Here is a 14,957-nt window from a genome sequence, read left to right on the forward strand (position 1 = left end):
CCATGCCCCAGTTCCCTTGTCTTTAAGATGGTAACCTATAACATGAGAGAGCTGATTAAAGCCAAAAGGAGCAGCCGGAATACCTTATAATGCACATGGACAAATCAGAACTTTCACATTCTGGATATCAAATCTGTCACAGTTTTGCTATTTTATGTCTCCTCCATGCTTATCCCCATAGTCTTCCAATTTAAGATGCCTGAGGTATAGAGCTGGCTTTTTTCAGATTAAATTTATCTTGGCAAGATTCTGGGGATTTTCCTTTCACCAACATTTAATCAAATGAATTCTCACAGTGTATTGCCAGCAGAGTAAATAACTTATCTTAATTTTCTACATAATCTATACATACTAAATCATCCCCCGAAACCAAGTACAGGAGGCATTTAAGAAGAAAATTAGTGATCAAATATAAATGAACCCTAAAGCAGAAACCTTATATGTAGACAGTTTCCTTTAAATAGAGTATGGCTTGAAATAGAACATTATGGTAAAAGAATATAAGATGATAGTTTACAAAGGGTATATGTGAACAGTGTTATGGAACATATTTACTTTTTCAATTAGGTCAAGAAGCAGAGTTAAAATGAATCACGTTTGCTTCAGAAGCATATTTCAAGAGACCATGGTCGCACATCTATAAAGCATTTTCCTTCAAATCAATTAAAATATTCCTCCCAAAGAAATTAAGATCAATATTAGTCTTGTCTCCATCGAATAGCTAATTTTTATTAAGCAAATTGCATTTTTGTCTTTAATTGGACTGAGTGATATTTGTCACATGAGTCAAAACTAAAATGACAACAGGCTAAGTCTACATTTACCTACATTTTCTTCAGAACAGCAAACAAGGAGGTGATTTGTATTTAGAAAACATAAGACAACTTCATAAAACTTTGATTTGACACAACAGGGCTTTTATTTATTGGGAAAATTATTTTACAATCACTAATTTACATGATTGCAAAAACAATTAGAATTTTCTGTACAGTTGAGCTGTAATTTATACCTTAAATTTTTTAAAAATTTCTCTTTGCCTAAGAAGTTTTTTTTTTTTTCAACTTAAAATTTAATATCATTCCTGTGATTTATTTTTTTGGGGGAGGGGGGGCTGTGATTTAGCTTTTTTTTTAAATTTTATTTTATTTTTAAACTTTACAATATTGTATTAGTTTTGCCAAATATCGAAATGAATCCGCCACAGGTATACATGTGTTCCCCATCCTGAACCCTCCTCCCTCCTCCCTCCCCATACCCTCCCTCTGGGTCGTCCCAGTGCACCAGCCCCAAGCATCCAGTATCATGCATCGAACCTGGACTGGCGACTCATTTCTTACATGATATTATACATGTTTCAATGCCATTCTCCCAAATCTTCCCACCCTCTCCCTCTCCCACAGAGTCCATAAGACTGTTCTATACAACAGTGTCTCTTTTGCTGCCTAAGAAGTTTTAAAAGTATTACAGGAGTCAGATTTTTAAAGAGACGTTTACTATGTTCACATAATTGAAAGAATTTTAAAACACACATGAAGAATTTCCTTACCTTGCACTCATAGAGAACACATACTCCAGAAGAGGAATAGACTGTATTTCTTTCTCCTTCAAAGTATGTCCGTCCTTGAAATTGGCATATGGCTTTAGAATAAAAAATACAAATATATATATATATTTTAATGTTTTGTTATGAAAAATAGCTTATACGTGTTCACATCATTTTGCCTCAATATTTCACGTTCTTACGATTTTTCAAGGTGCTTGAGTAACTATAATCCTAAATTTAATCCAGCATAAGTAACTTGTAGGCCCAAGTTACGTTCATGCTCATTAAGTTCAAAGAGGAAAATAAGGTACATCATGGATGAGAGGTAATGGCAAGTCAGAATTAAAATCTGGAAAAGGGGTGCTGATAAGTAGACTCTAAGCAAGTTACTTGCCTGCTAGATGATGTCGCACCTAAGGGTACATTAAGCAGGTGCTCAAGGCAGCTACTGATTCGGGGCAACACAACTATGAGAAAAGCTCATCTTTTTTATATACCACTGCCGAATTTTAAATTTTAAGACAGAAAATTAGAAAGAAACTATTTAACTTTCAGTACATATATGCATATTTATTTTATGTTTTATGGGATGGGGTTATTTATAAGTACACGTGGATTAGGGCTCCCTATTTAAGATGTTGAAAGGTCTTAATCTGCCAGTGTCACATCCTGCCTTGCATCCATTGTTGTTGGTGCTGTTTAGTCACTAAGTTGTGTGCGACTCTTTTGTGACCCCATGGACTGCAGCCCACCAGGCTCCTCTGTTTATGGGATTTCCCAGGCACAAGTACTGGAATGGGTTGCCATTTCCTTCTCTAGACGATCTTCCTGACTCAGGGATTGAACCCACATCTCCTGCACTGCAAACAGGTTCTTTACCACTGAGCCACCAGGGAATCCCCCTTATATGCATTACAATTACATACAATTAAAACAAAACAAAACTTCAGACTTGAGGAAGATACTTTTAATTAAAAAATGCATAGAAGGTATGAAATAATATTTTGAAAATTTCAAAATATTTACAATACACATATTTACTTGATGGAAACCGTTTGCTTGTTTTGAAATGAATATTTTGCACCACCTATGTTGATTCATCACCTAAATAGAAACAGATTTACCCCGAAGCTAATTAAGCTTAACTTTCAGCTTCCTTCTCTGGCTTAGACTCCCTTCTATGACTCTGAACCAACTTTTTTCACAAATTTGTACTGTTTTTCTTTCAAAGGGCACTTAATATTGTATGCTTTGGAACTTCATGACACCTAGATCAACCCAAGATCAACTCAAAAGACCAGAGGAAGTGGTCATCTGATAAAAAGAAAAAGACACAAGCAATTTGTTGACCCTATTTACTAAATCCAATTTTCAGTTACATGCTAAGTCACTTCAGTCACGTCTGACTCTGCAACCCCACGGGCTGTAGCCCACCACACTCATTCATCCATGGGATTTTCTAGGCAAAAATACTGGAGTGGGTTGGCATTCCCTCCTCCAAGGGATCTTTCCGATCCAGGGATTCAATGAATGACTCTTTATGTCTATCTGCACTGGCAGGCTGGAGAAGGCAATGGCACCCCACTCCAGTACTCTTGCCTGGAAAATCCCATGGACAGAGGAGCCTGGTAGGCTGCAGTCCATGAGGTCGCTAAGAGTCGGACATGACTGAGCGACTTCACTTTCACTTTTCACTTTCATGCATTGGAGAAGGAAATGGCAACCCACTCCAGTGTTCTTGCCTGGAGAATCCCAGGGACGGGGGAGCCTGGTGGGCTTCCATCTATGGGGTCGCACAGAGTCGGACACGACTGAAGCGACTTAGCAGCAGCAGCAGCAGCAGCACTGGCAGGCAGGTTCTTCACCACTAATGCTACCTGGGAAGCCTTTATAACTACACAAATTTTACAAAATGGGTGTAGACGTTTCTTTTTAATTCCATTGTGTGTGTTAGAATAAAGTCCCTCTTTAGAATTTATATATCCCATTATCTTTAAAAGTATCACTTTGCCTGTAAAACTTATAACAAATTAGACATGCTTCTATTAATAATATTGAATATATTTATATATGGTTGTTCAAATATTCATATTTAATCCAACTTTCATCCTTGCTCAAAAGTTAACTGATTATTTAAAAGATGCACATTTAAATAATGGAAAGTATACACATTTTAAAATGCCATCCTTCACCTGATCTCCTTACTCAGCTCTTATTAACAAATTTCACTACATAATATACATTACTGGCAAATTGGTTTAAAAGTTTTGAAGCTTGCTGAAAGAGAATACACTTACTTGCATAAATTATATTACTTAAAAGCTGGCTGAAGCTTGCTCATTCATGAATATTCAAAATGAAACTACAGATTTATCAGTTGCATACTATCTATCATATTATGAATTAAAATAGCATGTGCATTGACTTAATGAATCTGATTGATTGTAAAACATGCCTCTCCAATGTGTAATTTTTAAGAGGTTTTTTTTTTCTCTTATGAGATTGTATAACCTCAAAATAACAAGATCTGGCATATGGTGTGTTCAATTATATCAATAACTACTACATATTTTTCAGAAAGGAGAATAAATAAAATTTTACTTCTTCAGCACCTGCCAATAAAAGGTCCCTAGGCCTATTCTGTCAATATTATACAACTTGATAACTGCAACCTATTCAAATCCAAGGGTATGTTGAAAAAAAAAACCAAAAACTGATGCTCCAATTTTTTCTTAGAACAGAAGGAAAACTAAATGCTGTAAAAAATACAAGGGTAAATACTTCTTACACAAAGTTTTATTATAATTTAATATTCATGCAGAGCAGATGGACCTTCTGTTCTAAACTCTTAATTCAAAAGACTCAAACAGGCAACTTGTGAGACAATAGGGCACCAAATGGAGCTTGGCTGAGGGAGAAGAACAAAACGAATGAGATCACAATTGCTTCATTCTGTTTCAAGCAATGAGCACAAACAGGAGGAGCTCAGCTTAGAGAGAATCCAAAGTGAGTGATTTTTGATCAACTGTTGTGATTCTCCATAATTCTAAGGTTTACTTCAAATATCTAGTAATGTCATCAGGATATGCCTTCCTTAAGCTCTTTAGCAGTAAATGTTAAGACACTCAGAAATATATATATATTCCTAATCATTCCTAAAAATACTACAAGGAATCCGCAAAATACAATTAGGATAGCTCTGGGCAATAGGAGTACTCTGCAGGAGTAAAAGTCATATTAATTTATTAATACATATAACAAGCATGTACTGATCTCCTATTAACATGCCAGGTAGTCTGCTAGGTACTAGGACTCAAAGATGAAAGAGACACGATTCACACCCTAATGCTGAGTAGAGAAGACAGATGTGTACACAAATAACTATAAAGAAAACCAAGCTCAAGTGCTATAATTGAGACATTCATGACTGAGATGTAAAATACAGGAGATTCATTGATGAAATGGGAAGGGATAACTGGATCAGGGCTGAGCAAACAAATAATGGCTGTAGAAGTTTCTAAACTGTGGCAACAGCGACTAGTCAGCATCGTCCTAGGGCTAAGGAAAAAGCAGAGGAAATGGTTCTACTGAGACACAAGGGTGGCCAGAGTTATGAAGTGAGAGGCATTTCAGTGGGAGCTGAAATCATCAAAGACACAGGTACCACCAGAAATCGAGCGTGGTGCAGAGAAGGTGTAGAGAACAAACACAACATACTCTCTCCTCTGGCCTTCCAATTTCCTGCTGGCAAGACCACGGTAATATAGTCTGCAGAAGTCTAGCTTATAGGACACAGAGTAGAGCAGAGAAGGAGACAGATAGAACTGAGAGCAAGGGTTTCCCAGGAAGAAATCACCAGCCCCCAGCACTGGTGGCTATCATAGAAATGCAATTTAGACCATGAAGAGAAACAGTTTACAAAGATAGGCTGCTTGGACAAGCATGAGACAGTGGAACCCAGTGCAAATAAAATTTGAAGAGAGAAAATTGAGACATTAAGAAAAATACAGATCTATTTTAAAGAAAAATCCAGACAGTTTATCAAAATGAGATCCATAGGCAAGGAGAGGAAAGGAAGCAGATCAGGTTCATGCTCCAATTGTAACCAAGGCGTCCTAGCAGGTGTCAGGGACAAAACCTCATAAGTAAGAATGATCACTGTGGCTACCATACTGACTGCAAGAAAGTCTCTAGAATTCCCCAACTGAACTGCACCTCTCTTCTTACCCATTCCCATCAGAGTGTAAAGTAAATCACTTCCTCAACAAACCAACCAAGGAATAATCATTTTGCTGTATTAGTTTCTTCTTTAATACAATTGCCTTCACATGTTCATAGTCAGAGGCTTCATTTCTTTCCTAGATAAGAGATGTGCGTGTGTGTGTGTGTGTGTATACTAAGCATTAAGTTTCTTGTGACATAACTCTGGATTCATATGTCCAAATCATTTACCATTATACAGCAGAATTCTGCTAATTAGACTGAATTTTCAAAGATCTGAATGCCCTAGTGTTTTCTCTACTTCCTTCAATTTCAGTTCAGTTCAGTTGCTCAGTTGTGTCCACTCTTTGCAAACCCATGGACTGCAGCATGCCAGGCTTCCCTGTCCATCATCAACTCCCAGAAATTGCTCAAACTCATGTCCATCGAGTCTGTGATACCATCCCATCATCTCATCCTCTGTCGTTCCCTTCTCCTCTTGCCTTCAGTATTTCTCAGCATCAGAGTCTTTTTAATAAGCCAGTTCTTTGCATCAATGACGAAGTATTGGAGTTTCAGCTGCAGCATCAGTCCTTTCAATGAATATTCAGGACTGATTTCCTTTAGGATTGACTGGTTTGACCTCCTTGCTGTCCAAGGGACTCTTAAGCGTTTTCTCCAACACCACAGTTCAAAAGCACAAATTCTTCAGTGCTCAGCTTTCTTTATGGTCCAACTCTCACATCCATACATGACTACTGGAATAACCATAGCTTTGACTAGACGGATCTTTGACTGCAAAGTTATGTCTCTGCTTTTTAATATGCTGTCTACAAACCTTTTCTTCAAAGGAGCAAGTGTCTTTAAATTCCATGGCTGCAGTCACCATCTGCAATGAATTTGGAGCCCAAGAAAATAAAGGGTGTCACTGTTTAAATGGCTTCCCCATCTATTTACCATTAAGTAATGGGACTGCATGCCATGATTTTGAATTTTTGAATGCTGAGTGTTAAGCCAGCTTTTTTACTCTCCTCTTTCACTTTCATCAAGGGGCTCTTCAGTTCTTGGTTTTCTGCCATAAGGGTGATGTCATCTGCATATCGGAGGTTATTGACATATCTCCTGGCAATCTTGATTCCAGCTTGTGCTTCATCCATCCTAGCGTTTTGCAGGATGTACTCTGCATGTGTGTTAAGTAAGCAGGGTGACAATATACAGCACTGATGTACTCCTTTCCCAATTTGAAACCAATCAGTTGTTCCATGTCCAGTTCTAACTATTGCTTCTTGACCTGCATACAGATTTCTCAGGAGGCAGGTAAGGCGGTCTGGTATTCTCATCTCTTTCAGAATTTTGCACAGATTTTTGTGATTCACACAAAGGCTTTGATGTAGTCAATGAAGCAGAAGTAGATTTTTTTGGAACTCTTGCTTTTTTGATGATCCAACAGATGTTGGCAATTTGATCTCTGGTCCCTCTGCCTTTTCTAAATCCAGCTTGAACATCTAGAAGTTCTCAGATCATGTACTGTTGAAGCCTTACTTGGAGAATTTTGAGCATTAGTTCTGATAGAGTGCCTGAAGAACTGTGGAAAGAGGTTCATAACATTGTGTAGGCAGCAGTGATCAAAATCATCCCCCAGAAAAAGAAATGCAAAAAGGCAAAATGGTTGTCTGAGGAGGCCTTACAAATAGCTGTGAAAAGAAGAGAATTGAAAGGCAGAGAAGAAAAGGAAAGATATACCCATCTGAATGCAGTGTTCCAAAGAATAACAAGAAGAGATAAGAAAGCCTTCCTAAGTGATCAATGCAAAAAAAAAAAAAAAATAGAGGAAAACAATACATTGGGAAAGACTAGAGATCTCTTCAAGAAAATTAGAGATACCAGGAGAACACTGCATGCAAAGATGGGTACAATAAAGGACAGAAACGGTATGGACCTAACAGAAGCAGAAGATATTAAGAAGAGATGACAAGAATACACAGGAGAACTGTACAAAGAAGATCTTAATGACCCAGATAACAATGATGTTGTGATCACTCACCTAGAGCCAGACAACCTAGACTGTGAAGTCAAGTGGGCCTTAGGAAGCATCACTATGAACAAAGCTAGTGGAGGTTATGGAATTCCAGCTGAGATATTTCAAACCCTGAAAGATGCTGTGAAAGTGCTGAGCTCAATACACCAGCAAATTTGAAAATTCAGCAGTGGTCACAGGACTGGAAAAGGTCCATTTTCATTCCAATTCCAAAGAAAGGCAATGCCAAAGAATGTTCCAGTTCAGTTCAGTTCAGTTCAATTGTTCAGTCGTGTCTGACTCTTTGTGTCCCCATGAATCACCAGGCCTCCCTGTCCATCACCAGTTCCAAGTACTGTACAATTGCACTCATCTCACATGCTAGCAAAGTAATGCTCAAAATTCAAAAAGATCATGGCATCTGGTCCCATTACTTCATGGCAAATAGATGGCGAAACAATGGAAACAGTCACAGACTTTATTTTCCTGGGCTCCAAAATCATTGCAGATGGTGACTACAGCCTTGAAATTAAAAGATGCTTGCTCTTTGGAAGAAAAGCTATGACTAACATAGATAGCATATTAAAAAGCAGAGACATAACTTTGCTGACAAAGGTCCGTCTAGTCAAAGCTATGGTTTTTCCAGTAGTCATGCATGGATGCAAGAGTTGGACTACAAAGAAAGCTGAGCGCCGAAGAATTGATGCTTTTGAACTGTGGTGTTGGAGAAGACTCTTGAGAGTCCCCTGGACTGCAAAGAGATCAAACCAGTCAATCCTAAAGGAAATCAGTCCTGAATATTCATTGGAAGGATTATGCTGAAGCAGGAACTCCTATATTTTGGCCACATGCTGCAAAGAACTGACTCATTCGAAAGGACCCTGACACTGGGAGAGACTAAAGGCAGGAGAAGGGGGTGACAGAGGATGAGATGGTAGGATGGCATCACCGACTCGATGGACATGAATTTGAACAAGCTCTGTGGGCCAGGGTGCTGCAGTCCATCATGTAGCAAAGAGTTGGACATGACTGAGTGACTGAACTGAAGTGAACTTCAAAGATCTAATCTAAGTGATTTACTGAGTGTATCACATGTACATATTTCAAGATACAAGGTTTCTAGGGGGTGGGTATTCATTCATTCATACACTCTTCTCACTTTTCAGACAAAGAAGTGAGCCCCCCTTGAAGTCAGACTAACCCAGACCACTGCAGCTACTCTTATTATTAGTATTATTATTAATATTAACCAATGTCAACTGTGTATTTACTATAACTCTGGTATATGCTGGTATGAGGGGGTATATTCACATCATGTGAATTATGTCACTGAGAGCTGTCCAATTAACAGCCTATTCAGCTATAGGTAGGAAAAGTAATTAGAACTTGAAATTCAATAGGATGCTATAACATTTGGTATATATGTTTTACCAAGGCTATATTAAGTGTCACTAATTACACAGTTTTAGCACCATAATTAAGAGAATATCTGCAAAAGCAGTTAATGTGAATTATTTTCACTTCACCACCCCCATTTTAACAATAAATAAGAAATAGGAAGACAAAATGCTACAGATTCAAATTTGAAAGTCATCAGTTGTAAAAAAGTGAAAAGGAATTTATAGAACAGATTGAGAAATGGATAAGTGAAAGAAGCCAGTAAAACTCGGTCATACATTACACATTAAAATCATGATTTATTAGTCATTAATGCAAAGATAAAAAATGTAGATCCCTCTAATGAGATTTAAATCAACTTCCACAAAGCTTTGTAGAAAAAATTACCCAAGTCTATCCAACAATATTTTAGAACATAAAAGCAAAAAGACATATTTCACTTCTAAACATTTCCTCACTCATTACATATCTAGCTTTCCCTGTTCATTACTGAATTGAAAACACATAAGTCTACTCTAAATTTGCCTATTGGTATCAACACCTTTAAAAATGATACAACACAAAACTGAAAGTTATAGATATCAAGGAGAAAACCAGTATAATTCACTTAAAGATAAATGGGATTTATGATTTAAAATTCTCTTTGAAAACAGTAGGTATCAGTGATCTTTAGGTTGTTTAAGCTGTCCCTTAAGGACATAGTTGTATAAAGTAATGGCTTTCATATGGTGTTTTTTGAAATCTGGATTTCCTCTGGGAGGGCTCTTAAAAACCCCATGTACAATGGCAGTTATTTTGAGTCAACATGATAGTTATGTGTTAGCAATATACAAATCAAAATGGTTAGATGAGAAAATATCTCATTAAATGTAATTATGTATATTTATATTTTCATTAGAACTTTAAAAAAAGAATACACACTAAATGGATTCTTGAAATAGGCTAAGACTTTGTGGAGTCAAACAAAAATATCTGAGAGTGTTTCAATATTCTTAAAAGACCCTAATCAGCCATGCTGCATTTATCCAGTCTAGAATCTTTTCTGAAATCTGGATTTACTTGGAGTCAGTTTTTAACAATATGGTTGTAATAAAAGTTTTGAGCACTTAGTGCTTTAAATTAATTTTCCCTCTTCTACGATGTTTAAATCTCTTTTATGGCACTGAATCCATTTTTCCTTTCCTCTAGTTAGTTGTACACTTTTTATCTTATCTACATGAGAAAGGGAGACAGTGTCTTTTTCTTTTTTTTAATTTTATTTTATTTTTAAACTTTACAATATTGTATTGGTTTTGACAGTGTCTTAATTTGTCTTTGGCACCCAGCACTGGCCTTGGATGATAAACTCTAAAAGTTCTTATTTTTTTTGTAAGTGGTTCTTCCAGTTTCCTATTAGATGAAAAGTCTGAAAACAAGAAAATTGGTCCTCTCTGATCTTCCGGGGCCCCTTTATATTTGGCCTTATCCTTTAATTTTGCCTCTTCTAGTAAAAGTTCTATAAATTGGGTCTCACAGAAATATTTTGCCTTTTCTGTAAAATAGCAGCTTATGTTCCACTGGAGCAAGGATGCAATACTTGAAATGGGAACAGATTTGTCTATCAGTTACTGAAAAAGTAGCTGGCCACTGTCAGGCAGTGTGAATGATACAAGGCAATGTACACGATGCAAGTCTGCTTGAATAATTTGATGATAAAACTTTTTCCTTCCTCTCCATAAAACCAAAATTTATGAGTCAATGTTGTTTAAATGATCAGAATTTCAGAATGTTTAAATAATTTACAAATTCATTAATTATAATGATTGCTTCCTTTAACTAAATCTCATTAATTGTTTGGCAATTCAGTTGTTTGCAAAACTAATATTAGAGTTTAGGAAATGAGAGCATGGGAGTGGATGTGCCAACCTCCTTTCTTAGCCTATATATTTCCTGTCCTTGGGCTTCTACAGGACCAAAGAGTACTTCTCGTAGGGGGCCTTAATTTAGTTCAGTAGCCAGTTCTTCCAAAAAGAGAACAGGCCCTGAAACACCACAAATCTAGCAGTAGTGAGGAGTGAAGAGACAAAGGAGGATAAAAATAACTTCCATAATAGAACAGAAGCAAAAATTCTAACACCGTAACCAGACCAACCTTTGGATTAAAAGGCCAGAAACTGGGAAAGCAAGAACTGGATATTTAGAAGATCATAGCAATAAAACGCCAAGCCTATGCTGGAAAGAAGAATTCAGTACCTTTGTCCTTAATTTAATTCTACACAATTGTAACTATGATAAACCCTGAAATTCTTTTCATTTAGCTACCTTTTCATCCCTGATCCTACTTTATATACCATAGAATGGATTCTTTTTAAAAAGACAATGTAATCAATTCACTTACTCTCCTAGAGACAACAAAAATAAGTTTAATGAATGAAGGTAAAGATTTGGAGAAAAACATATTCATGTTAATACATGAATACTATTAACGTGACAACATGAACATACACGAGGTGACAGCTTTTACAAAGAAAACATAATACATAATACAGTAAGGAAAAGTTCATATTTGAATCTTCCAGTTTCAAAGCCAGGACTAGAATTCATCTGAAAATACTTCTGGGTATCTTTTCTTACCACTAAGAATCCAGTGACCTCAGTCAAAATTTAAACACTTAATCTTTAGTTTAACTTTGAGGAACATACTTCCAAAATGACCTGCATCTTTTAACATATGTTGTTATTATATATATGCTATTATATGGACAAAGATACTGAATACTTTGTGAATTGTAAAGCACGATTCTTTTCATTATAAACCACACACTAGAGCTCACCAAAGGATCACAAGCAAACACCCTGAGTGACTGCAATTTTAAGGCCTATATGTACTAGCAAAACAAGAAAGAATGGTGGGGAGTTGGGAGGATAGTCCTCTTGAAAGGACGTATTTCAAATGCTGTTTCTTGAGGGGTATATTAATAACACGTTCTATTATACAGAGCATATGAGCCAAAGGAAGAGAAGAAGCAGAAGGTTAAGGGGAGCTGGATATGTGTAGAATAAGATATACAGAGGGCCACCACGATGAGGAGGGAGGAGAAAGGAGAGAGAGCAGCAGGGATCAGAAAAATTATAAAGTGAGATGGAGCAGGAGGAAGGAAAGCAGAAAGCAACAACAGGTTAAACAGGAGAAGCAAAATAATTTCATAAAAGCTTGCAGCAAGAGTGGCAACACCTGGAAATAAGATGCATTTATGATAGCCTCGTGTCTGCCAGGCGCTGTCCTTTGACGGTGACTTCCTGCCTTCAAGAAGCATTCAGCCTAGCATGCAAAGCAGGGAGCACGCACACAAGGAACTTCACACAACTCAGAGGAAGAAAAGCATCTTTTGAGAGTGAAATTGAAAATGGTTTCCAGAGGAGGAACATTTGAAAATGACCACTGCAGGAAAATCGCTTTAATGTGATTTATATCAGAGAAAGAGTACTCATGATACAGTCAGAGACCAGAAGAGAATAATAATCATAATAATATACTGAGGACCTGGATCTGTAAGCTGGAAGTGATTTATGAACAATTGATTATAACCAATTTATATGGTCCAAATCTACTGAGCCAACAGTTCTCAACTAGATACATATTAAAATCACGTGAAGAACATTTAAAGCTCTACACCCAGCTACAAAGTAATAAGAATCTCAGAAGGTAGGACCTGGGCTTCTTTATTTTTTAAAGCTGTCCACATATATAGCTAAGCTTGAAAACTACTTTACTCTGCAGAGGAGAAAGAACTAGAAAAAGAGAAAAATACAATTAACATTCAAAGAGAGACAGTCACATAGATATTCAGCAGAAAACCATTTATTCCATGTTATCTGGATAGATATTTGGTCCATTGTTTAAAAAAAATCAGTTAAAGTGAGAAATCAGAGACCACAATTAATAAGTACCTTGAACATTTTAATTAAAAACACACCCTTGTGCATTCAGTGTTTTGAAGTAGAACACTTTTCTTCAGCATAGATTTGTTGATTGTGCTTCATTGTAATCTAGATTATATAAAATAAAATTTATAATGTGTTGCCTACAATTTCTAAGTTTTTGATTGCTTTAAGGGTAACAAGACAGATACTCATAAAGCAATCTGAAGAGGGATTATTCTTATGTTTTCTTTTGTATTTTACAGCTGTCTTACTGATATGTAATTCAAGAGTATATTTTTTAGCAGTTTGAGTTTACCATCTTTTTCCAAAACACTCAATTTTTATTAAAAGAAAACGTATTTGTTTCACATTCATATTTCATTGATTTGCATATTATGCATGTATACGATGTATTTATAGTATTTCCATAATATTAGACTTACCATACAAATACAGTTGCCATAAACAGGTCTGAGGAAAAAATCGGCCTCTTGGTTAGTATGCAAATTTAACTTATGCTGTTATGGCAGCGTAAGTACACAGGCTTAGCCTCAAGTGCCATTGATATTTAACTTTTTTTTTTACAGCACCAATGAAAATCACAGATGAGTCCTTCTCAAATCACCTAGAGATCTTATATAAATGAAGATCCTGATTAGGTAGATCTGGAGTGGGGCTACGATTTGGCATGTCTCCCCAGCTCCCCAGTGATACTGATGCTTCCAGTCCAGTGATCACACTTTGGGACATGAAGCTGTAGATCACTGATTATCAACCCTGCTTGTACATAAGAATCAATTAGGGAGATTGTCGAAAATACCAGTGTGTGACACTCAGACCAACTAAATCACAGTCTCTTGAGGAGGGGCCTGGACATTAGTATTTTTAAAGCGTTCAATTGATTCCACTGGACAGCCAGTGTTGAGAATCATAAATTCAGGGATCTTTTAACATGCATCTCCATCCTAGATAATACAAGAGTGACTTACAGGAAATCTGGCCAAAATTATTTTACTCTTATGCTATAGTTAAGCATAACATTATAAACCTAAAGATCTATTTCCAGTAGCTTCTTAACTTCTAAAGCACTTACTTATAACTTCAAAAAAAATAATGGAAGTGGAGGACAAGGGAAACGGAGAAGGAGTAGGAAGAGATGCCAGGGGGAGACAGAGAAAGAGAGAATTTATGCATGCTGTGAAACTGGAGATGAGCCTCATTAAATACAGTTGGACTTGTATTTTGAGACAAAATATTTGTTGAAATATTTCGCTGTTTCCTATTTTCAGACAATTTTCCCCCTTAGGGGGCCAATTAAGTAAAATTTTCTACAGCTATGCTAAATGAAACATTGAGGTTAAAATGTTAAACACATTAAGTCTGGAAATTAAGAATTAAATTACCCTCAAACTTAACACTTCTCATAATAATATGTCAAAGTTTGATTACATTCCCCCAAAGCCTCTGGAATTAAGAAGTGAAAGGACTTCCCACAATTTTTCATGCCTTTGAAGATACTATCATCTGTATTGGTGCACTTCTCCTCCCCATCATTTATTAAGAAGAACATTATGGAAATATTAACTCGCATCATCTCAATAGCGGCCACTATACACCAGACATTGCTCAGCACCAGCAACACAGATGTGAACAAAAGATACAGACTTTGCCCTCACAAAACATGCAATATAGAGGAGGATTCGAGAACAACTAATTAGGCGAATGTGCAATAATTGAAGGCTAACACTAAGTAAAAAAAACAAACAAGAATCAGGCACTAAATAACTAGTAAGCTATTTTGGATTTGGTTAGGGAATACTATTGAATACTTTGGGTTGACCAGGGAATACCTCTCTGAGGCGATGAAATGTTCTCTGAGACTAAAGGCTAAGAGGA

At 36.6% G+C, this 14,957-nt stretch overlaps 1 protein-coding gene across 3 annotated transcripts in view; it reads right to left on the reverse strand.

Moving 5' to 3' along the window:
- NELL2 (neural EGFL like 2) overlaps positions 1–14,957 on the reverse strand; it is a 479,083-nt gene that overhangs the window by 242,789 nt on the left and 221,337 nt on the right. For all 3 annotated transcript variants that reach the window (XM_025284020.3, XM_025284019.3, XM_025284021.3), the window contains one exon: positions 1,547–1,638. In XM_025284020.3, coding sequence (XP_025139805.2) covers positions 1,547–1,638 — 92 coding nt within the window. The remainder of the gene's footprint in view (positions 1–1,546; positions 1,639–14,957) is intronic.

Source organism: Bubalus bubalis, chromosome 4, assembly GCF_019923935.1.
Source record: "Bubalus bubalis isolate 160015118507 breed Murrah chromosome 4, NDDB_SH_1, whole genome shotgun sequence".
NCBI lineage: Eukaryota > Metazoa > Chordata > Mammalia > Artiodactyla > Bovidae > Bubalus > Bubalus bubalis.